The following is a 25,355-nucleotide window of genomic DNA, read 5'->3' on the forward strand; positions in this document are numbered from 1 at the left end:
ATTTTACATTTCAGTAGCAGTGTATGAGGGTTCCAATTTCTACAAATCCTCACCAATGCCAATAGTTATTATTACTCTTTTTTAAAGTCATATTATTGATACCACTGGGTATAAAGTGTTGTCTCATTGTTTTCATTTTCATTTCTATTCTTTCACCATTAAATATAATGTTAGTATTTTCCTCTCTCTTTTTATTTTTTAATTGAAATATTCTTTATCAGGTTAGGAAGTTCAATTGTATTCTTCATTTGCTGATTGTTTTTATCATGAAGGCATGTTGGATTTTGTCAAATGCCCATCCCCCCCTGCATCTATTGAAATTATTATGTGTTTTATTTCCTCCTTTTATTCTATTGATATGGCATATTACATTTATTGATTTTAGGATGTTAAACCAAGCTTATATTCTTGTAATAAATCCCACGTGGTCAAGGTGTGTAATCCTTTTTATATGTTGTTGGATTTGGTGTGCTATAATTGCATTGAGGGATTTTATGTTCAGATTAATAAGATATATTTGTCTGTAGTTTTTTTGTGATGTGTTTGGTTTTATTATCATTGTAATGTTGGCCTCATAGATTGACTTGAGAAATATTCCCTCCTTATTTATTTTTGGAAGAGTTTGTGAATAATTTCAATTAATTCTGCATTAAATGTTTGCTAGTATTTGCCAGTAAAGCCACTGAGGCCTAGACGTTAGTGTGAATTTTTATTTATTGTTTGTTACATATTAATTTAATATATTATAATAGATCTATTCAGGTTTTCTATTTCTTCTTGAGTCAGTTTATGTCATTTTATTTTTCTTGGAATGTCCCCATTTCATCATTACTACCTAGATATTTGGATATACAGTTGTCCATAGTATTTCCTAAAGATCTTTTTCTTTCTGTAATTTCAGTAATAATGTCCTCTCTCTCATTCCTAACTTTAGTAATTTGATTCTTCTCTTTTGTTCTTAGTATAAGTAAGGTCTATTCATTTGTTAATCATTTCCAAGGACAGACTTTTGGTTTTGTCAATATTCTCTATTGTTTATCTATACTCTATTTTACTAATTTCTCTATTGTTTATCTCTACTCTATTTTACTAATTTCCTTTGGCTTGCCTTAAGTTAAATCTCCTACCCGTTCCATTGTGTTAAGGTGGAAGTTTAGTCTATTGAATGAGCTCTTCCTTGTTATTTTATCATAGGCATTTATAGCTATAATTTTTATTCTAATCACTGCATCACCTACCATGTTTCCCTGAAAATAAGACCGCCAGATAATCAGCTCTAATGAGTCTTTTGGAGCAAAAATTAATATAAGACCCGGTATTATATTACATTACATTACATTATATAAGACCCGGTCTTATAGCAAAATAAAATCTTATGTTAACTTTTGCTCCAAAAGACGCATTAGAGCTGATTGTCCGGTCTTATTTTCGGGGAAACAGGGAACATCCATGCATTTTGGTATGCTGTATCCTCATTTCTATTAATGTGAGATGATTTCCTACTTTCCTTTGTGATTTTTTTTTTGATTCATTGATTTATATGTATTATGTTATTTAATTTCCACATATTTATAAATTTATCAAATTGTTTATTATTTTTTATTTTTAATCCCATCCATTGTGGTCAGAAAATATACTTGTTATCATTTAAATCCTTTTAAATATATTACAATTTGTATTAGCATATGATCTATCTTGGAAAATGTTCCGTGTGTATTTGAGAAGAATGCTATTCTGATGTTGTTGACTGAAATGTTCTATAGATATCTGCTAATTCTAGTTAATTTATATTGTTGTTCCATTTTCTTGATACTTGTTAATCTCCTGCCAAGTGTTATATATCCACTACTGGAAGTGAAGTATTGGAGTCTCCAATGTCTATTGTTGAATTGGCTATTTCCCCTGTCATTTCTGTCAGTTTTTGTTTCATATACTTTGGATCTCTTTTGTTAGATACATGTTTATAATTGCCACATCTTCTAATGGATTGGCTCTCTTATCATTATAGAATGACATTTGTTTTCTCCAGTAACTATTTAAAATTTATTTTGTCTGATATAACTACAGATACTCCAGTTTTCTATGGTTGCTATTTGAATGATAAATCTTTTCCCAATAATTTACTTTCAAGATAATTGTAAATTTAGATATAGAATGTGTCTCCTGTAGATGATATATACTTGTCTATGTCCATAAAGTATGTAGCCTGAAAATCTCTGATTTTTGATTGAATTTTTAATCCATTTGATTTTAATGTTATTATTAATATTGTTGAATTTATGTCTGTAATTTTCCTTTTTGTTTTCCTTATGTCTCATGTAATTTTTTATGCCTCTATTCTCCTCATTCTTTCTTTTGTATTAAGTAAGCATTTTCTAGAGCAAAATTTTAATACCTATAATGCTGTTTATTGTATTATTTGAGCTATTTTATTGATATTAATAGTCGTTCAGGGGCTTACTATACACATCTTATTATGTTGGACTCAACCACCAATTTAATCTACCACCGATACTAATTTATATTCTAGTGTGATATAGAAAAATTATTCCTATATAAGTCTACATTTTCCCCTTCTTTTTGCACTAACATTATTATACATAATATGATAATGTGCATTATATACTATAATTTATAATATATGTATATGTTATACTATAACATAACATAACAATGCTATAACATATATGTATATGTGTGATATATAAATCCCAATATATTTAACAGGAATAATTAGTAAATATTATAAAATAGCCCAATTATGGCTTATCAGTACAATTATAGCTTTTTGATAAATAGGAAATATCCTGTGCTCAAATGCATAAATACCTAGATATATTGAATTCATCTTTATAAACAGCTTCATGTTGATACCCACTATCTTGATAGTCAGTTGTACTTTCCAGATAATTTTGCTGAGCCTTCTGGGAATACATAGACAAAAATATTCTTTATTATCTTCTTCAGTCAAACAATGGCATTCACTTGCACACATCTATAAAAAATAAAAAGACTATTTTAAATGTCCATCATATAATATAATATTACATTCATTTCAAAGTTTGAATTTCATGCTTTCCTTTATATATGAAATTCCTGTGTTCCTTTACCAAAGGTAAAATAAATTCAGTTTTGATTTACGTCAAAATCATGGACAACAGTCATATTCAGTTCATACCCAAATTATGAAAGAAATACGTAAATTGTAAAAAGCTAAATAAATGAACATCCATTATGCAATTGTTTTGAAAATTTTTTAAATATTATTTTAATTATATTTACATAGATGTTGCTTAAATGTTAACTGATATGGTGGAAATAGCATAACATTCATACCAGATCTATGGAAATCCTGTTTCCTTTATCACTGAACAGTTTTTTCATCTTGAGTGATTTATTTTGATTGACCTTTGACCTAAGTGTAACATTTTACTGCATCCCTTATTAAAAATAAATAAAATTAAATATTTAACACATATTTATTTTATATTTGCATGGAAGTCATAATTTTACCTTTTATTAATTAAAGATATTTTTAATTTTACCTTTGTAAAAATAGCATTTTAACTGTTATGGAAGTTTTCTACAGGTATGCCAAATGAATTTACCTGAAAGAATTAAGTAAATTTTGTCATCAGAGAAGTACACCTTTTGGGGAGAGCTTAAACCTAGGCATATATTTTTCAAGCTCTCAGAAGTGAATTCAAAACATCTATAGAACTTTGAAAACTCTTTTATTATTTTCCTCTTGATACTTTCATGTTTCCTTTTTCGCACTGGTCTATTTACATCCAAAAAGTTATTTTCCATTGGTGGCAACGATGATTAAGAAATTTGTTTTCCTGATCTGATCCTTTGGTGATAGATTAATCATTTATATAGATCTAGTCTCTGTTGGGTAAGAATCAACCGAGAATCTCTTTTTCCATATTTTGAATTAGTGTTCAATTCAATGAAAAAGTTCAAGTCCATTAGGAAGGAGAAAAGTTCTTTGACATGGATAGATGAGTTATTTGCTATTTACTCTGAATACATGGCTAAAATATTATAATTAACTCTATAAGCTTTATCTGTGTCTTTATGTCTGTGATTCTACTTCACAAAAATCTTTATCCCTCAGTGTTTAAGCATGTAATCATTTCCTACATAAAGAGAGTATTTGTTGTAATGTTTCTAAATTAAAGGAACAATGCTATAATTGGTTTACAAAATTAAGTGAGCTCTTACAGAAGAAATAACAAATATCTGCATTTTATGACACTTTTATTATTCTCTTTGCTTATATACATGTAAATACATATAAATACATACTGTTATTTTTGTGTTATAAAATTTGTGATTGTACTTTATATCCAAATACTTTATTGTGTATATTTTATAAAAAAAAAGTAGAATATTCTCTTCCATTACTTCCATAAAATTATCAAATTTAGAAAACTAACTTTGATATACTATATTTTATAATCTATAAACTTTATTCAAAATTAGCCAATTGTTCAAATATACTATATAAAAAAATCAAATATACATGTATTCTCAACCTTCAATATAACTAAAAAATGCAAAACACCAAAACTTCAAATTACACATGATATATGTAGAAACCTAGATTCTTAGAAAAGTATTAGTCAGAGTAAAAATTTTACGGGACAAAGTCAAAAAGTTAAAAAGTCAGGAAAGACTATTCAAGATGATTGCACTAGAGGAGAGAGAGATGAAACTCAGCTCTTCTTAAAAGACAGGATGGTTTTTAAGTGCTATCAGGAGCTAGTGGAAAAGTACTGGAGGAAATTAGGGAATAGATTGATAAATCAGATGTGCAAGGCACATCGAATTATTCCTGAGTTTGCAAAGATTTTGCTCTGTGAGTAGGCTTTCTGTGTTTGCTGACTGGGGCCCACTAACAGGCTCCTACTCTGTAACAGGGACTAGAACATAGAGGTACTATCTCCTTCAATATTGACATTTCAAAGAGATGGTTCACAGGTCCTTGAGAAAGACATCCCCTGGGTCCTAAAACCACCAACAGGCTGAGAGAAGGTTAGCATACATCTCAAAATGGCAGATAAATAATTTACAATTGTAAATTTTCTAAAGTAAATTCCCTAAGACAAATGAGGTCAGGAGTCTATAGCTCAAAACAAACTTATCTAAAGGTTATTTAAGGCAAGGAAAACACTGAGAATGTCTTTGTCATATCTTAACTAAAGAAAAATACAGTCATGTGCCACTTAACGGCAGGGATAATTTCTAAGAAATGCAACATTGGGCGATTCCCTAGTTGTTTGATTATTGCAGCGTGTCATCACAGAAACCTACTATTAGATGGTATAGCCTGCTACTAACCTAGGCTATATTGTACAGCCCACTGCTCTGCAGGGGAGGAAAAGTAATTTTCCCTGTACCATTTTGGGTTCTTGGCTGAGACATTCCTGTAATAAAGGCAGATTGACAGGAGAAAAACAAACAAACAAAAGTTTAATAACATAAACACCACCTATATAGATGGGAGAGACCCAGAAAAAAGGAGAAACTCACCAAAATGTTAAAGCCACCACCTTAAATACCATCTTCAGCTTGAAAGCAAAAGAAGATGTTGGTTGGGGTAGAGAGAGTCAGTTATGGGAGGTTACTGGGAAAAGCACAGTAAACAGGAGTAAAGTTGTTGTGCATTAGTCTTTTGCATTAATAAGAGTTTCTAGAGATAAGGCCACCCCCTCTTCCTGGAACATCAAGGATGACACACATGGAGATTTCCCTTACAAATATAAGTGTCTGTTACAAAGGGTAACTTCCACTTCATTTTCAGAGCTTTTCCCATGACTGTTATTTCCTTAAATTAACCAGTCTAAAATAATTTTTATGACAAAGAGACATATTTTGGGTGACAAGTTCTGTTTTCCTACAGCTCTTAAGCTACAAACATGTACAACATGTAAATGTACTGAATACTGTAAGCAGTTGTAACACAATGGTAAGTATGTGTATATGTTTTGCTAAGACTTTACAATGACTCCAGGGTCACTAGGCAATAGGAATTATTCAGCTTCATTATAATGTGGATATAAAAGGGGCCACAGGTTAAACCTGACAAGCTTAGGAGACTGAAAATAACCACATAAGATGGTCTAAACATAAAATTCCTAACTAAAAATAAGTTGTGGCCTGTAGTCACATCCTTGGCCTGTAGCTTCCTTGATAAAGGTCAATCTTTACCGTAAGTAAGCCTATCTTTTGTCTACTTGCATCTGAAATAATACACCCTTGGAATGTCAGAGTGCCCCCAGGGAGCACAACCCATCACACCAAAGCAGGAAACTACAGAATTCCTCACTATTATCTTGTTCTCCGAATACCATCTCTATGCTATTAATTATCCTGTACCCACCAATGCAAAGTAAGTGTGTGTTCTCTCCATTTTGGTTTTTATCCAATCTCAGAGATTTCCCCACTTTGCTTTCTCCTGCCCTTTTCATCTTCAACCAGTGGATTTCATGTAACCCTTCTCCTTCGATTCCAGTGTATAAAATAAGTTGCAAAACAGCCATTTTCCGAAGCATTTCCTCAATCCGTTGATTCTTTGTTTCCCAGCAATGTCCTCTGTTTGGCTCAAATAAACTTTTATAAGCGTTTTCTTAGGCTGAATGTTTTTTCGTCAACATTACTCATATGTGACCGCCATGTGTCATTAGCCAAAACATTGTGGTGTAGCATATGACTATATAATAAAATGAATTAAAGTCCAAGTTTTTACTGATTTGGACCTAGCCAAAAATAATGAAATAAGCTAAATTTGGTAAAGGTTTTTTGTATTCCAACTTTTAGTGTCCCTTGGTCTCTTCTATGTTGTTTTAAAAGCATCCTCCATCCCTAGTAACTCATAATTATATATCATCTTATAACCTTTTTTGTAGCAGGATAATTAAAAAAAAATCATTTATAGTTATGTGCTTTCCTTCCAAAAGTGTTTGCATTTAAAAAGACCAGAAGAGAGAACACTTTTAACACATAGAGGCATGAAAAAATCTGAGTTGTCCTAAATTAAATTATAGTGAGCGGGAGAGTGCGAGAGAGAAACAAGAATAATTAACCACTTAACAGCTATGCTCAACTAACGAAAAGGTTGCTCAAATTCCTGAATGTATGTTGGGACTATCTAAAAATAAATATAATCAATCACCAGACACTAACACATCTTTCGTATTCATGAATTTTCTGAACTCTTCCTCACAACCAATCAAAAGTAGAAAATAATTCTTCTGTGTATTTTCTAGGATTATGCACCTATCCTAAAACTGCCCCCCTTCACCTTTTCCCACACTCCATATTTATAGCTAATGTAAATTATTTTCAAAACAACTTATATCTTTCTTCCCCCAAACATAACATATCAAAGAGCCATCATCTCCAGATTGGTGGACATGTCTTCCCCATTAGGCTTGCTGCTGGTGGTTTCAGACTGCATATCCCAAGACCCATTTTCTAGCTAGCATATGGCTCATTAAACCTGTTTTAGAAAAGCTTTCAGTTGTGAGAGTATTTTGTTTAACACTATAAATGAAAGAATACTTTTGGAATTTCAGTCTTTGTAAATGAGTAGTGAAATGGACCTAACTTCCCATCCTAAAATGGAAAAATTCTGAGAAACAGGAAAACAAAACAAAACAAAACAAAACAAAAAACAACAACAACAACAAATTTATTCTTCCCTCCATAAAATACTTGCTCCTGAAAGGTAAGACTGTGAACCAACCAAAATTAGTTATTTACCAAAACTAACAGCTTGCTCATCAAATTTACTTTGAGATTCTTACCACATTGTGCCCACCAGCACAAATCTTTATTCATAAAATCTGACATACTTACCAGTAACACACCCACCCTTTGCCAATCAAGGTTATAAAGTATATAAATATCTTCCCATAATTTCTCCCTTTTCAGACACTAGTAAGATTCTGTTAAAGTTGTGTTTTACATTACTGCTTAAATCTAAAAGAATTATTTTTCGTGATCAATGGAATTATCCGGCAGTTGTTTGGAGCATGAATCCTGAACACAAAATTCTGTAAAGATCCAATTAAAATGCCCTTAGTACCAAACCCCAGACTGAAAACAGTATGCTACTCTGAGACCACTGGATATTCCTTTCTCTAACTGTGACAGTTACATAAGTACAGTATCAGTTTTGAAATCCAATTTTTTTCATCAAATTCCCAAATGTTATGTTTATTTTGTCTTTTAAGAATAAAGAAAAAAAGAAGGAATTATTTGATTATGTGATCCAATTCAATCTAGAGAGACAGAACATCTCTGTCAACGTCACTTCCTGTGGTGATTCTGTAAGAAGATGACTGCTGGGAGAGGACAGAATAGGTCTTATAACCTCATCATCCAGATGACTTAAATGAACAATGACTTCAGATGATCACATCAGTCTGCATTTCTTGGACAAAATTTACATGGAGTCACAGTTTCAAAATCTTGCAAACACTTTTGTGAGCCTTCAGTTGGGATTGACTACTCTTGGGCATGTTCTGAAGACATGACGTTGCACAAGCACCTCCATAAGTTTTCTTGGGATCCTCTCAATCTCAAAGGTTTCAACACCATGCATTACTTCCTTCATGTTGCAAATCATGTAGATATTTCTTTAACTGATATAATTTCTCAGACAACAATCTGAAATTGCAGTGTCTACTCTAGGGAAATTTTGACATGAACAAGATGGTTCATATGACAAATGCATTAAAACAAAAAGAGAAAAACTCTTATGAGGAGAGTCTCCAACCTGTGTGTCTAATAGATTACTCTGTTTAATGCACAAGAACCCCTCTTTCATGTTCATGCCTCTGGAATTAATAAGCCCTAGGTTTTTAATTATATGGCTCTATGAAATTGTCAAGGATGTGAGTTATTATTTAGACTGTCCATGATACCGTGTTTCCCTGAAAATAAGACCTAGTCAGACAATCATCTCTAATGAGTCTTTTGGAGCAAAAATTGATATAAGGCCAGGTTTATACACATTATATTATGTTAGATGAGGCCCTGCCATATATTACAGTAAAATAAGACCAGGTCTTATATTAATTTTTGCTCCAAAAGACGTATTAGAGCTGATTGTCCGGCTAGGTCTTATTTTTGGGGAAAGACGGTAATTTGTTTTTGTGTGTCTGGGTGTATTTGTAAAAATGAGCTTTTCTGCATTTAAGCCTCTATTATTCTTTGCAGCAAGGAGATAATTAACCTTTATCAATAATGATTTTACATCTGCCTGAAGCTTGTTCCCTTTCACTTCTTCATTTTTTTGCTATTTGTTCCTTTCTTTTTTGCTTGGGAAATTAAAAAAGTTATTGGTCATAAATAACATCTCTGTCATTATACATAGGACTATTTTTCAGATAGTAAAAAAATACAAGGAAAAAGAAAATGATTAACTATGCATTATTTGTATGTTTTTCCTTTGCCAAAAATTTAGCAGGGCAGAAAATATGTGTGGGTAATATAATTAGTCTTTTTGATGAATAGAAAATTAGGCCCTTAGAGTTTTGGCATAAACTTGAAAGTCTTGATTTTTTAAATATATGAACACTAAGATTTACTTAATATAAAAAGAGGTTATGTAATTTCCCAAAATATAAATAACTCCTCAGGCAAGTGAGAGTTATTAATTTAACCTTGAAAGAACTATCCTATCATCAATTTCTCAGATTATTATTTTAAATATATGAAATTGAAATAATTGAATTTTTAATAATAGATATAATTTAAAAGGGTTTAAACTTGTGGATTTTTATTTATTCTACTACATTGATGTACTAGAATGTTTTATTGATGATACTGCAAATCATAAGGACTTAACATAATGGTTTAAATTGCGATTTCCAATTCTTTGGTCAACATCAAAGACCTCACAGTGACATTAAATGGAACTAATAAATTACATTTTGACACTTGAACAATTTTTAAGTAAGAAAAATATATAAATATTCGTCCATAAATATAGGTTAAAATTACCCTTGTTCCTTATAGAATAGAAATTACAACATGCAAATATCATTAATTAATGTACATTTATGCTTAAATATATACTCATATATTTATGTTTATTTTGCCTAACATAAAAGTTTTAAAAGTTTTATAAAATGTGTGATCATGAAAAAATAAAATAGTTCCATGGTTATTTGAGTGCTATCTTTGTGTTTCTTATGAGTCTAATAAAACAAATGTTAGTTTGTTTAAAGTTGGTAATTATTTTAAAACACAGGGAAATAGAAATATGTATACAAGATAAGAGATATGATTTGCTTGTGTGTTTCCTAAGTGAAAATATATAGTTAATTAGTAAATTTAATATAATATATAATATTTTTAATATGCTGATTAAAGTTAAATATATCTTAAAGATTAAAACTTTAGTGATCTGTATGCATAGTCATGTATCTGTGATTGGCTAAATACATACGCGTAAAAGTATATTAAGCTTAATATCTATTTTTATGAATTTTAAGAACAATAAAATATATAATTGAAGGCACACATGAAATTAAAAGTTCTGAGGAATTGGAAATCCATTTGCTTATATTTACAATGCCTCTTTACATGGCTGTTGTTGAAATAAACAGTATTTTTTTTTATAAAGTTGGCTTAAAGTTAATGGATTTATTCATAATGAAAATAGCTTATACATCTTTATTGAAAATGTTATATAAATGATATGCCAAAGATAAAATTAGAAAGATTCATTTCTATAAAATGAACAAGTTAGGTTGTGTCCAGGGAAGAGAGATTACAAATGTTTTGTTAACTCTCCAAATCTTTTGGAAAACTTCAGTCATTTGACAAAAATATTCCTCATTTGCTTAAAATTAATATCCTAAAATTTCTGTTTCTTATTGTCATTTGTTTGAAAATATTATCCCAATTTGTATAAGATGAGGGTGACATGAAGAAAAGAGGGCCACTTTTAGTATTCTTGCATTAGGCACCACAATGGTTAGTGGTAAAATTGCCCAGGATTAGAAATCACCCAGAGATTTAAGTATACTCTAAAAGACATTGGTAATTCTTTTTAATCTTTTAACAAAAATGTGGCATGATCACAATAGCATTGGAAAGGCTTTAATAAATTAGCAAATTATAACATGAATGGAACACAAAAAGACTAAAGATTAAATTATTGTTAAAACTCTTCTTTACCTCTTTATATTATAAATATATGAGGTAAAATGTCTTCCAAGTAGATGTGGTTATTTTTAAACTGTACACATCTTGAACATGGAATTTGTAAACTTGACAGTTCTAGCTTTTTCAAATAAGTCAATTATAAGTTAAAGAGACAGATGAGGAACTGTCACATATATTTATCTTACCTCCATTGTTTCTTTATACTGGAAATAACAAACATAATTAAGGTTTTCAGATTTCTTCACATAGATTGCATCTTCAGGGCAATTTGTAGTGAGAAAGAAGTAAGCATCAATAGCCACTTCATATTTTTCACCTCCAGATCCTTTCAAAGAGATTAAAAAAAAAATAACTTTTCATAAACTTGAACACAAATTGAATTATTAAAGACAGCTGTCAAATTACTTGAGCATATCAATTTGATATTTGATTATACTTACAAAAAATAAGGTTTTATGTCTATAGAATATTAAATTTGAAAAAGATCTAAAATAGAATAAGGCCCAAACCTCTCGTTTTAAAACTGGCCTGAGAAATAGAGCATTCGAACAAGAAACGCCATCCAGGCCAATGCATTTTTAAAAAAGTAATCAAATATCAAATAGATTTCCAATTGTAAAAATGATGTAATAATTATAAAGAATACATTCTGTACAAAATTATTTTCATCTTTTATATATTGCACTTGCACACAAACACACGCACAATATTTCAAAATAAATTTTGGGGAAAAAATCCTTAAAATATTTGTGATACAAAAATGATCAGGACTTCATTCTAATTTTCTGACAGGAAACAATGAAGGGAGTGTGTGTGAGTGTGTGTGTGTGTGTGTGTGTGTGTGTGTGTGGTGTATAAGTATAGATATAGATATGCATATATGCACATGTACATGCATACATGTACGTATATACTTTATCTGCTTCACACTCCAATTTTAGACAATATCTATGAAATGATAAAATGATTAGATTGCAAAAAAGCAAAGAATATGACCTATATATTCAGAGGAAACTTAGTAAAAACAGACACACAGATGACCCAGACTTTAAATTATTGTACAAACACTATAAAATATCTATCATAAATGTGTTGAAGTATCTTTAGGAAAAGATTAATATAATTGGTAAACTCATAGGGAATGAAACTGTAAAAACAACAACAAAATGGAAATCCCAGAACTGTGGAAAGAAAGGAGCTAATTAAGCTGAACTGAGGACCTATTATCTTTCATCAATTGATGTAATACCCAGGTGATAAAAGACCATAAGTTTGTAAACGTAACTAAACCTCCTAGTAAAACGACCAATAATATTTGTTAGGGAGATAACCTTTATCCACAGAATCGCTTACCTAATATCTCCATTTTAGAGCTGCTTATAGTTAACGATCCTAAAGTGTATGGCTTGTGAGGCAGGACTTCCTGAAAAATATCATGTAAGTTATGTGACTTACATCTGAATTGTAGAGATGGTTCCCAAGCTAAAATTCCCCTGCTGTGTGCATACGTTATTTAGAAATCTCACATATAACTCTGCAAATAAAGAAAGATGCTAGGAAGCCATGCAAAATGTTCCAGACCTTTCAAACTTATCAGTGTAATGACTGCTTATAATTTAAAATTATAAAAAAAAAATATTTACTCTATTAGCAATAAAATAATCAGTGGATGGGGTTATCAGAAATGATACACAAGAAAAACAATCAATAAATTTAATGATGCCAATAAAAATCATATCTTCAATGTTCTGAAAGAAAATAACTCAAATGTGGTTATGCTAGCCAAACATAATCAATTGATGAATGTTCCTGGAAGAGTTTAGGTATTATTATATTTAATTTTTTTTTGCATATTTGGGAGAACTTAGATAGGAAACCATATATATCCAGTGGTTTTTTGTGGATAGGTTTTTAGCAACTACATTATTCAATCACCTTAGAACTTGTAGGATTATTAAATTTTATATTTATTATTGAGTCAGTTGGCCAAGTAGTATTTTTGTAGGAATTTACCCATTTTATCTAAGTTGTTCAATTTAGAAGCATAGAGTTTCCCATAATGATGCATATGATTAAAAATTTGAATTTAACTAAGGTACTATTGCTACTTCCTCCCAAAGCCTCAAAAAGAGCTAATGAAAAAATATAAAACAAAAACTTTAACCCACAGAAAGAATGAGCAGGAAAATAATAGTGAGCAAATATTTTTAATACATTTTTGAGAAGTTGAAAAGATGACGTAGGTGCAGTGACTAAATTAGCAGAATGGCAATAACAAAACACCAAAGCCTAATTAGAGGGCAATTTATGAAAAACAAACTGATCTACCTAGCAGAAATCAGGACTGAAAGGTTTCTGAGAATGTGGTACTTAGATGGGGTCTGGAAGCAGCTTCTCTCCCAAATCACAAATCCAAATAATTATTCTGACTCCTCACTCACCTCCCCCAGGGCAACAAACAAATAATTTTCAGGGTTTATTCTCAGGAGACAGAATCTTAGAGACTACTGCCTCAAAGATTACCAAACTCATGTTTCCCCAACGAAAAGGCAGCTGTCAATTTGTAATTGTAATAGAGTTGCCAATCATCAAAGCCCATCTTCACATGGTAAGCTTCCAATGCCTTCTTCAATCCTCACCATTAAATATGATCAACCAACATTCGGCAGAAAAAATTGAAATGAGAAAGAACAAACCATCATTAAAAATACTTACAGAAAACAGAAACACTAAACGGAACAGAAGAAAATTAAAACAATCAAAATGATAATATTGTTAGGGGCATAAGAAATGTTATTTTACCTATATAAAATAACAGGATGTCATGGAAATATACAATTTAGGAAATAGAAAATTACAAACAGGACAAAAACAAACAAACAAAAATTCTTAACACTAGATTTAAGATATTTTATCGGATGAATAGAGTAGAAAAAAGAATAAAATAAATAAATAAAAACATGAGAAAATGAAAGGATGAAATTAGATGATTAAATACCAAATTCTGGACTTAGGGGTACAGAATAGGAAAAGACAAAAGAGCAATTAAAAAAAATAATAATACAGAGACCATATCAAAACTGAAACATATGGTTCCAAATAAAAGGGTTTATCAAGTGATTCACAATTGAACCAGAATATTATCATGGGGATGTAAACTGGTAGTCATTATGGAAAACAGTATAGAGGTTCCTGAAAAATTAGAAATAGAGCTACCATGTGATCTATCAATCCCTCTTCTGGGCATTTATCCAAAGAAAATAAAAACACTAACTGCAAAAGATATATGCACTTCCACGATTATTGTAGCATGATTTACAATAGCCAAGCCATGGACATAACCTAACTGTCTATCAATGGATGAATGGAAAAAGAAGTTATGATATATACATAATGATATATACATATATCATATATATATATATATATATATATATGTGTGTGTGTGTGTGTGTGTGTGTGTGTGTGTGTGTGTGTGTTATTCAGCCATAAACAAAAATAAATCTTGTCATTTCTACCAACATAGATGGACCTAGAATGCACTATGCTAAGTTAAATAAGTCAGAAAAAGACAAGTAAAGTATAATCTCATTTATATGTGCAATATAAGAGGGGATAAAAAGCAAACTGATATATACACAGAACAGATTGGTGGTTGCCAGAAGTGGGGGGTGAAGATCGGTGAAATGGCCTATGGTGATCAAAAGGCACAAACTTCCAGTTATAAAATAATAAAAATCCTTAGGCTGTAATGTTCTGCACGGTAACTATAATTAGTAATATTGTATTGTATATTTGAAAGTTGCTAAGAAAGTAAACCTTAAAAGTTCTTATCACGAGAATAAAACCTATAACTATGAATTTTAACTACAGTTACTGTGGTGATCATTTTATAATATATACAAATATAGAATCATGTTATATGCCTGAAACTTATATAATGTTATATGCCAATTCTATCTATCTATCTATCTATCTATCTATCTATCTATCTGTCTGTCTGTCTGTCTGTCTGTCTGTCTGTCTGTCTGTCTAGTCCCCCAAAGTCCCAACATAGTGAAATTTCAGAACACTGGGGCAAAGAACATAGAAATAGGCTCCCAGAGAGTAACAGTTGAATATAAAGAATCAAAAGGTAGCCTATTACATACATGATTTTATATCATCGCAGGCCTTCCAGTCTTTTCCCTTTATCATGCATCTCATCGACTGTTATATCAGTACTGGGAGTACTCCACAATAATTTCTACATTTATGTTCATTGTTTTGCTCAAAAAACAATGATGCCACTCTAATCTTGTATATACGAGTATATTACTCACCATGTGGATGGGAAGCATGTGACGGGAAAGCAAGGTTAAACAGTATATACATTTATATTCTGATAGATATTGTAAAATTGTCCTGTGGAGATATTAGAGTGATTTTACATTTTGCTATTGATGGATAAAATTACCAAGTTGTCAAGCTCTCAATATTTGACAGACTTATAGGAGAAAAAATATGTATTTATAGGTTTTTTAAATTTTTCTTTGCTCTCATTATGAGAAAAAAAAGAAAACAATATTTTCTCATATATTTAGGAATACTTTCTATGAATTTTGTAGTTTTCCTTCTCCATTTGACTGCTTCTACAATATCTTTTACAAGTGGACATTTTGGCTTTTCATGTAGTCAAATGACCAGTCTTTTCTTCCTGGGTATAAATTTCGATTAGAAGATATAAAGGCCTTCCTCATCCAAATTTATAAAGTAATTGTGTAACATTTTTCTGAATCTTTCATCATTTTAATTTTTACACTTAAAACTTTATCAATGTTAATTTAACTGAGGTATATTGTAAGATATAAATCCAACTGTTTTTTCAGATGACTACCCAGTTGTTTGACATAAATTAATGAATAGTCCCTGTTTACTCTAACAAACGGAACTATTCCATGCTAAATTTTTGCATAAATAGGATTTACTTGTTAACTTTGTATTTTCCATATTTTTTTTTTTACTATAAATGCAGCAATAACATGTTTTTCATTATTGCAGCTATATAATATGCTTTAGTATCTGGCAGAGTTAAACTGTACCTCACCTATCCACACAATGCACTTTTCGGACATATACCTGGCTTTATTTATTTATTTAGTTTTCCGTGTAGACTTTGAGAAATAAAACAAACATAATGGCAGTGTTGTCTTATTGAAATCTTAATAAATATATGTAATAATACGGAGATTTGAAATCTTTAATACACTATCCTCTCCAACAGCATGGTATATCTTTTCATATTTTTTTTTTCAGATTTTGTGTGTTTATAATTATACTGTAGCAATATTTGAAGTTTTTTCAATTTTAAATTTTCATGTCTTTGTTAATGTAAGTCCTAGGCATTTTAATATTTTAACAGCTGTTTACAGAAAGTCTTTTTTTATTATACCATTTAATTAACTCTTATCTGTATATAGAAGCCATTTATTTCTACTCAGTATATTTATTAATAGAATTCTGTTACTGTAAAAATGTTTTTAAAACATTATTATGTTTAATATAAGTGAAAAGTACTAAACAACATTTTAAACCTTTTTTAAAAAACTCAGATATTTTTTGAATCTTGAAGTTAGGCCCTAAAATCCTAACTTAATATAAAAATAGCAGCGGATATTTAGCAAAAGAAAACTTGCTCAAGTGAAGCCATATAGTAAGAAAAATACTTTTGATGATGTGTTTGCTTTTGTGATACAGGATTTTGTACTCTCACAATAATCATTATAAAATTTTAAAAATAATTCAAATGAATAGATTATAATTAATGTCTTATAATATCTTCTACCAAAATAAGACCCACTATTTGAAAAAGAAAACAGAATTAAAACTAATATTGGTTTGCAATGTAATTCACAAATGCAACAATTACTATTCATTTAGGAAAAAAAAGTTCCCTGGCACATATTAAATGTCTTAAGTGTATGTTTAATTTGGTCAAATAAACTGTAATGATCACACGCTCTTTAGTACATGTGCTGCCGAAGTGAGCATGATCACAACAAGCTTTATACAAAAGAAAAGTACTCAAAAAGAAGTTATTTCTTTTTTGTTATGATTTTATCTTTTCTTAACCATAATTCATATTCTCTTATTTCACTTCACAACTCATTATCCACTTTGTCAGTATCTTCTTTTCTCAAACCTAATAATACATATAATGAACATAGATTATGACATTGAAAAGAAACAGTGCATGTCAGCTCTTTCTCAAGTTGTGCACTGTAGACCAATTGTCCTTGAAGGGACTTCTTCTAATTAATTACCATCCTTTTTTGTAGAGCAATCATATTGGCAAGAATCGATTGGGCATGTAAGACACTTCATTTAGTTGGTAGAATATTCTCTTAATTAAAATAATTTTACTGCTGGTAAAATTAATGCACCCCATGCAAACTTACCAGCTTGATTTTAATGTTGCTCTTCAATGATATTTTATCAGGGAAAAAAAGGAAATAAGATCTTAACAGCAACACGCAGTAAAAAATGAGAATTATATAAAATGTGTAATTAACTTTACACACTTTTCTTATTTATCCTAACATCTGCTTTGTTTTGAAAACAATACTTTGTTGAATCCTTGTACTAACATTAAAAAGTAATTTGGGTGGCTCTACTTAAGTATTTGGTGACTATTGAGCTGTATCTCACTGGCTTCTTTCACTTGGACTGCTCAAGTCATTTAGAATCTCAGATGGGGAGGTCACATAATTTTTATTTTTGTAATAATTAGCTATGTTTATTAATTTCTGAATATAGATTCATGAAGGCATAATGAGTAAATATGCTTATATTACTTTGATGATATTGCTCAAAGCTGATTTACCCATGAGCAATATTGACTTCATACTACCCCATGTCCTAGAAAATATATTTGTTATACTACTGTCATTCATGAAACTAGCTATATTTGCTCAGAGATAATTTATCCATGAGCAATTTAATTTCCTATTAATCCTATTTTTCCTAAAATAACACACATTTGGTATTTTATTGTTGTGAATATGTTCCCTTTAGCTGTTTTCAGTTCTCAAATAATTTTAATGTTTAAAATTAAGTAAATGCATATACATGCATTATTCCTACTTTGAAACAAAAAGGAATCAAGCATATATTTTATGCTAGCACTGAAGTCCATCAACTGATTTGGCTGGTAACCATAGATTATGCTTCTCAATCTGCACACTAAAAGCATTTAGGGCGCCTTTAAAGATCTCCTGTGTCCACCGCACCACAATTTCAGTTCGACTTCTCTGTAGTGGAAGTCGAGTAATAAACATAATTTAATAGCTCATCAGATGATTATAATATGTGGCCAATATTTAAAATAATTGCACTAACACAGCCCTGAAGTAGTCCTGAGACCAGATATGTCAGGTAACTTCTCTAACCACCATTGTTGTTGTTCTTGTTTGTTTAGTTTGCAGCATTTGTAAAATAATAAGCATTTATAACACCATCTCTGAAGTTCCTTTTATCACTAACAATATAATCAACAAACCATTGCTCTCTTCTACCACATTTGGTCTTGAGTGTGATTTGCTTAATGAACTGATAACTATTTCTGTCATTAGGGGCTGTTAATTCTCCAGAATACCATTTTATGAGCATAACAAAATAAATTATCATGTCTTCTGTTTGAAAGACTAATTGTTAGTTTACTTCCAAACTGTTTTAATGTAATGGTAGAGTTATAAGTGCAGCTGATGTCAGTTGAATAAAATAAGCCATTAGTTGAGAAAAGACAAATCAATTCTACTATTTTGGTGATTAGTGATAAACCACAATGCCAAAATATCATTGACAGAGGAAGTAGTCCTTAAAAGAATTAATTGGAGTACCATACAGTTTTAAGAATATGGATCAATTTACATGAGCCACACCAAAGAGTATTCAAAGTGTAATCAAAGAACAGATAATTATGGCCATCAAAATAGATTTTAAAATAGGAACTGCTTCTGTATAAAACAAATAAAATATTTTTAAGGAAATATATGTTGGAATTATTTCATTTCAAGTTTTAAAGCCAGAAAACTAGGATTCCTATTGACACCGCTATCCCTTGCTTGTCTATACAATTCATAAAACAAGAACTTCCACTTATTTAAGTTTCTATCACCTCAAAATATGCCTATCGTGAACATTACCATTTTCACTTTCTCCAATCTATTTCTCCACTTCATCCTTTTGAAAAATGAGTCAAACTCTACAATGATTTCCTATTCTTTTTACAACAAAAATCTAACTATTTGACCCAACATTTTAGTTTTGGCATGGCCCTCTCACCCAAGTCTTATTTTTACTCTTGTTCTAAGATTTCTAGCAAGGCCTTCAAAGGATTCCTCTCTTCTAATTTTGTTTTTATTTTCTGTTTCTTTTAACACACTTTACTGGGGGCATTATAGACATACAAAAAGTTGTAGACATTGAATATATATAACTTGATGTGTTTGGAAATAAATATATGCCCATGAATGATAATTACAATCAACCTCATAAACTTACCTATCACCTCCAAAAATTTCTTCCCATCCCCTTTGTTTATTTGTTCTTTATTTTGTTTGATTTTATATTTTTCCTATTGTGGTAAGAGCATTTAACATATGATCTACTCTTTTAGCATATTTCTAAATAATATACAATGTAGTATTGTTAATCATAGGCCCTATGTTGTACAGTAGATTTCCAAAACTTATTTATCTTGTATAACTGAAATTTTGTACCTTTTGAAACATAATGTTTTTAAAAGTATAATTCCTTCAATCTGTTTTCTAAACTTCTCCAACTCCTCTACTCTGGCATCATTCTCCATATCTCTGTTCAAGGGTCTTTTTATCATGAAAACCTTATTTGACCTCCCAACTTACTTTCCCAATTTCCCATAATTTCTTTCTCACTTCCTTCTTCTCCTTCTTCTCCTTCTTCTTCTTCTTCTTTTCTAAAATGATTATACACATTCATGGGAGGATATTTCTTTCTGTAGGAGCATTTTAGTTCAATTTACAATTATACATTTATCACTGTGATTATTTTCCCAATAATTCCCCTGCAAAAAATAGTCAAATCTATGAAAGTAGGGGATAACTCTAGTTTTCTTCACAATTATATATCTTGAACCAAGCAGAATTCCTGAAATGTAGTAGGTGATAAGCAGATGTCTGTTCAAAGAACAAGTCAGAGAATAAGAATATAAAATTCATTTTTTTCATTTTGCGTTTGAGATATAAAATATTTTGTGTGATTAGAAACTGAATACTTACCTAGTAAAGGTTGAAGTTATTCAGACAAATTAACAGTAAAATATATCTATCTAGATAGATATATTAGACAGATAATAGTTACATAGATATAGATAAATCCCAATTGCCACACATATTTAAGTTGAGGAGGATGGGGAACTTCAACTTGGCAAACATCATGGCTGATGGTTCCACAGTAGCAGGGATACAGGTGAATTACACAAACATTCTTCATAAACCAACATGGATTTCTTTTGCACCCTGGAGTGCATACATACTAGGAAAATGAAGTAGTGAAAATAATAAATATTTTACTGAAATATATTGCATTATATAGTTTGGCTTATTAAATATACAGATAATTTTTAAAATTACCAGTGAAAAAAAGTATATAGGATACATCTTTTATCCCACACTTTGCATATTCCTTCTATTCTTTTCATTTTTCTTTCTGTACCATCTTTCATCATGTTCATGTTAAAAACTCCTATGTAATATATATTTTTTTGGCTTTGACTCACTCCTTAATCTACAACTGTGGTCCTCAATCTTCTGTTTATTGGGCTATAATTAATTTTTAATTGAAAGTAGCTATGGTACAAAGTAACAGACATTATTTAGAACATGTATGACCTGATAGGATTAACACCATGAAATGTTGAGGTCCTGTTTGAATTTGTTAAAATTTAAAAATTTCTAAAGAACAATTAAATATTTTAATATAATCAGAGCATATGTCCTATAAAATGATATATCTATGTAATCTCTAGTATCTTCAAAGGCAGAATTCATAATTGGTTATATCCACAATGAAATTAATTAAATTTCAACAATTTCAGGTCACACTGAAGCCATCATTAAGTTTTAATACATGATCCTTTATTGAGGTGTTAGGATGACATAGACCAATAAAATAAATTTAAACCCTAGCAACAGAGTAGGGCTTCTGTTTAGAGTATACCCTACAATTATTTCTACTTCTCCCAGTTTCCAATGAGCAAATTCCCAACAAATTTGGCAGAGGGAAGCACAGCTGAATCATGGGGCATATGGAATCACTAACATCTGACATTTCCTTTAATGTAATTACCACAATAAATAGGCTTTGTTATAATTGTCTCAAGTCATAATGACCTTTCACCTGGATTCACAATACAATGGTTAGACAAAATATGACTCTTAAAATATAAGTCTCTATATTAATTTATTAATTACCATGTGTAGGGACAGAGCCCCAGAGAGCAGTTTCCAGGCTCTCGGTCTCATGTGGAAAGGTGCTGGCTCAGGTAGTAGATAGCCATCAGCTGTAGCTAGTTGGTCATCAGCTGTAACCATTGAGCCATTGGCCACTAATGTAACTGCCACGGCTACATTGGGGAGTGGAGGAGAGTCGAGGAGAGTCGGTCGGCTGGCAGCAAAGTGTACAGCAGGTCACACATCGTGTGAATCCAGCCTCCAGTGAGACCATAGTGGTATGACTCCCCTACCTAAGGCTCCGTGGGTGTTCCTTTTTGGCCTCACCATATCCTGCGTTCTTATGTGGGGAGCGGGAGCAGAGACCCTGCAGGCTGCCCCGCACGACACCATGTAACTAACTGGAATCAACAATAAAGAGAAGTAATATGAAAAATTATCATTTAATTATACTGAATGGCTACCAAGAGAATACAATTCTGAAATACATTTCTAAGTCTTAAGTTCACCAAAAGTTTTAACTCATAACTTTTATACTAAGATATAGAATTTTGACTCTTCAAATGGCATCAACCAATCTTCTCTGTCAGTGAACACTGTGTCTCACTGGGTTTATGATTTTCATTCAGATAAAAAACAATATAAAGGTTTAATAAATGTGAACTTATATCTGTACAAATGCATTTAACAAAGTAGCATATATTTGTATTGATAGAATCCTGCAGAGTAATCTGATCACTTGAAACAAAACAAACAAAAATCTGAAAAGCCTCAGCTTAAACTAAGCCATCTCTTAGGGTTTTTTGTTTGGCGGGAGAGGGGTGGTGGTGGTGGTGGTGTGTGAGTGTGTGAGTGAGAGAGAGTGTGTGTGTGTGTGTGTGTGTGTGTGTGTGTATGTGCTTTAAACTAAAAAAAAAAATCAGAGGCAGCTGCACCAAAGACATGCCACCCTCATTTCTGTCTCTCATACTCAGGAGTGAGGAATCCACTGAAAAATAAGACCACATCTACTGTAATAATTTTCAGAGACGTGTATCAGTAAGGAGTAGTTGTCAGCTAATGATGACAGATTCCAGGCAAAATGACAGGGATATCGCAGATCCCTGATCAGTGTTGCTAAGGTGCTCATCTTGCTAGTTTTAATATTATGACAAAATAGGGCTCTGGCTTTTTATGCATTAAGAAAAAAAGTCCCTCACAATAGGTTTCAAGAAAATCAGAACAATTTATCTGTTATTAGATACATCTATCCTGAATGAGGACACTGTGAAAGTATCCTGATGTTAGACAAAGTTTGGATTTACAGGGAATTATTTAAAATGGGAAATAGGAGCATTTATTACCATTTATAAATTATTGCAACACCAATGAACTGTCATCTGACTTAATAACCTGAGTGTTAGGAGCAATTTATTTCATTAGACCACGTGTAGAGGTAAGGAAGTATTCCAATGCAGGTCTATTTCTGAATCTGACCTGTCATTCAAGACTTGTGTGTCCATGTGAGAATTCATACATACGACAGCAACAGTAAGGAAATTGATGTATAATATAACTTTTAAAGCAGGTTAACAGAACATGAGTAAAGGAAGATAGTGAGATGGAAGAGTAGACTCTTTCAAACAAATAAACTAAAACTTCATCTCTAAATAGCTCTTAGTTTTCTAGCACCCAGAGAAAACAGAAATAAAGAAAACATAGCATAGATCTTATTGATTAGTTTTATTTTGGTGGATTCATTCTCATTTATTGGGAGAACCACTTTTCCAGGCAATATTCCTAAGAGATAACTGTCATATGGTGAAGGATATTAAACCACTGACAATCATATAACGATTTTTTTTGTGGGAAATTATTTACTAAATTGACCATGAATTCATAAAAATTTTCTCTGAATTGTGCTACTTTATTCAAGTAAGATAGTTTTCAATAAATCAAATTCTTTCTGAGTATGAATTTCAAAAATGCTGCTAATGAAGGAAAAGTAATTCTGAATGCAGGCAGAATGCTGACTAATATACACTACTCATTGCCTATTAAAACACTATTTGCTTAGTTTTCACAAACTTAAATAGAAAGAAAATTTAATGATTAAGAATCAGCTGTATGGCCAGACAGGTGTTTTTGTGAAATTCAATTATTCTAAAGTGGCCTCTATTTTACAGAGACGAGAATTTCCAGTACAGTAAATGGCCCTCTCTGTCATTAAGTTACCCAAAGTTCCACAATGACCTCAGGTGACATTGTGATATTAATCTTTATCCATCAATTTTATTTGGACCCACAGGGATTAAATACAGATATATATATATACACACACATACATATATGTGGTAATACTCACTTAGCTATTTGATTTTTTAATCTCTCCAAACTAAAACTTGGAATTAATGATTATTTTTAATTCTACTTCCCATATAATTCATGGATTAAGTAACAGATATTTGTTCAAAAATTTGTGGAGGTCTGGATATCAACTTCAACTTTCATAATTTTCAACTTTTATCCATGAAATAGAAATATGACTGTCTTTATATATATATAAAATGTGTTGGCTTATTGTGCTAGAGTGGATTTTAAGTTGACCTACTCAATTGTTCGCCCGACGCTTTATTTTTTTAGTATAGAAATTCCTGTGTCCAGTGAAGGTACTTAGTCCTAGGCAAACTGGTATGGTTGGTTGCCCTAGATATATTATATATTCAAAGTATTAATTCTGAAATGAAGCAGGATGAGGAACAGAGCTGCAGTTAGCATTTGATGGAAGAGAGAAATCTTCCGTTCTTCTAGGCCTCTGAAATGTGTGTGTGTGTGTGTGTGTGTGTGTGTGTGTGTCCATGTGTGTTTATGGGGGATAATTACTACAGCATAACCTATTTAACACAAAGATCTTATCAAAAGATCCTCCATTTAGATGTGCAACTAAACTCAGTACTGAGAATTGTTTCAACTTTGGAATATTTACCAACTGCATTTAAATTGACTCTTATAAAATATACAGCTCATATTTCTGAAGAAAATTATTAATATTACATTTATTGAAATAAACAATAGTTGTTTATAAATTATTGAGTACAATATACAATGACAATAGCAGTTTTAATCTATCTTGTACTTCACTGCCCAGTTTATATATAAAAATTCAAAACAGGAAACAACTCAGCATTTGTGCTATTTCTATTAGAAGGGAGTAGGGTGCCAGAGTGTGGGGTTATACAGAGATGCATTTGGAAGTGAACATCTATCTTATTGTTGACAGTGAACTAATTAACTGGCACATATTAGAAAACTAAACTTGAACTGACTTTGAACTTTTATAAGCTTGTGGAGCATAATTTTGGTAGCAAACAGTGAAATTAAGACAATGATGAACTAGTTGCACAATGACAGTAAAAAGAAGGAAGATAATCTAGAAAATTGTCCATAAAAAGAAAAGCAATCTATTTCTTATATCATATGTCAGTATATGTTACATCAGACTGGAGCAAATTTTGCAATACGAAAATTGTGTGACTCGTTTTGATTGACACAAAATACATATTCATAACAAATTTATTACCCTGATTTAACATATTATATGCCAAATGCATTTGATGATACTTTCCTTAAGGCTTCTCTTTTTTATAAAGGGAAACCAATTTTGATTGATAGTATAAAGAAATTTAAAAACAACTCTAGCTGTTGATTTCTTATTTTAAC

The 25,355-nt window shown here is 31.0% G+C and overlaps 1 protein-coding gene across 1 annotated transcript in view; it reads right to left on the minus strand.

Annotated features, from left to right (window-relative positions):
- Nucleotides 1-2,813: 2,813 nt before the first annotated feature.
- The window catches only part of EYS (eyes shut homolog), a 140,658-nt gene continuing 118,116 nt past the window's right edge, over nt 2,814-25,355 (minus strand). The window contains 4 exon segments of the mRNA XM_019738636.2: nt 2,814-2,923; nt 2,926-2,995; nt 11,373-11,516; nt 20,578-20,739. Of these exon segments, the coding sequence (XP_019594195.2) occupies nt 2,814-2,923; nt 2,926-2,995; nt 11,373-11,516; nt 20,578-20,739 (486 nt within the window).

Source organism: Rhinolophus sinicus, linkage group LG05 (genome assembly GCF_036562045.2).
Source record: "Rhinolophus sinicus isolate RSC01 linkage group LG05, ASM3656204v1, whole genome shotgun sequence".
Taxonomy (NCBI): Eukaryota; Metazoa; Chordata; class Mammalia; order Chiroptera; family Rhinolophidae; genus Rhinolophus; species Rhinolophus sinicus.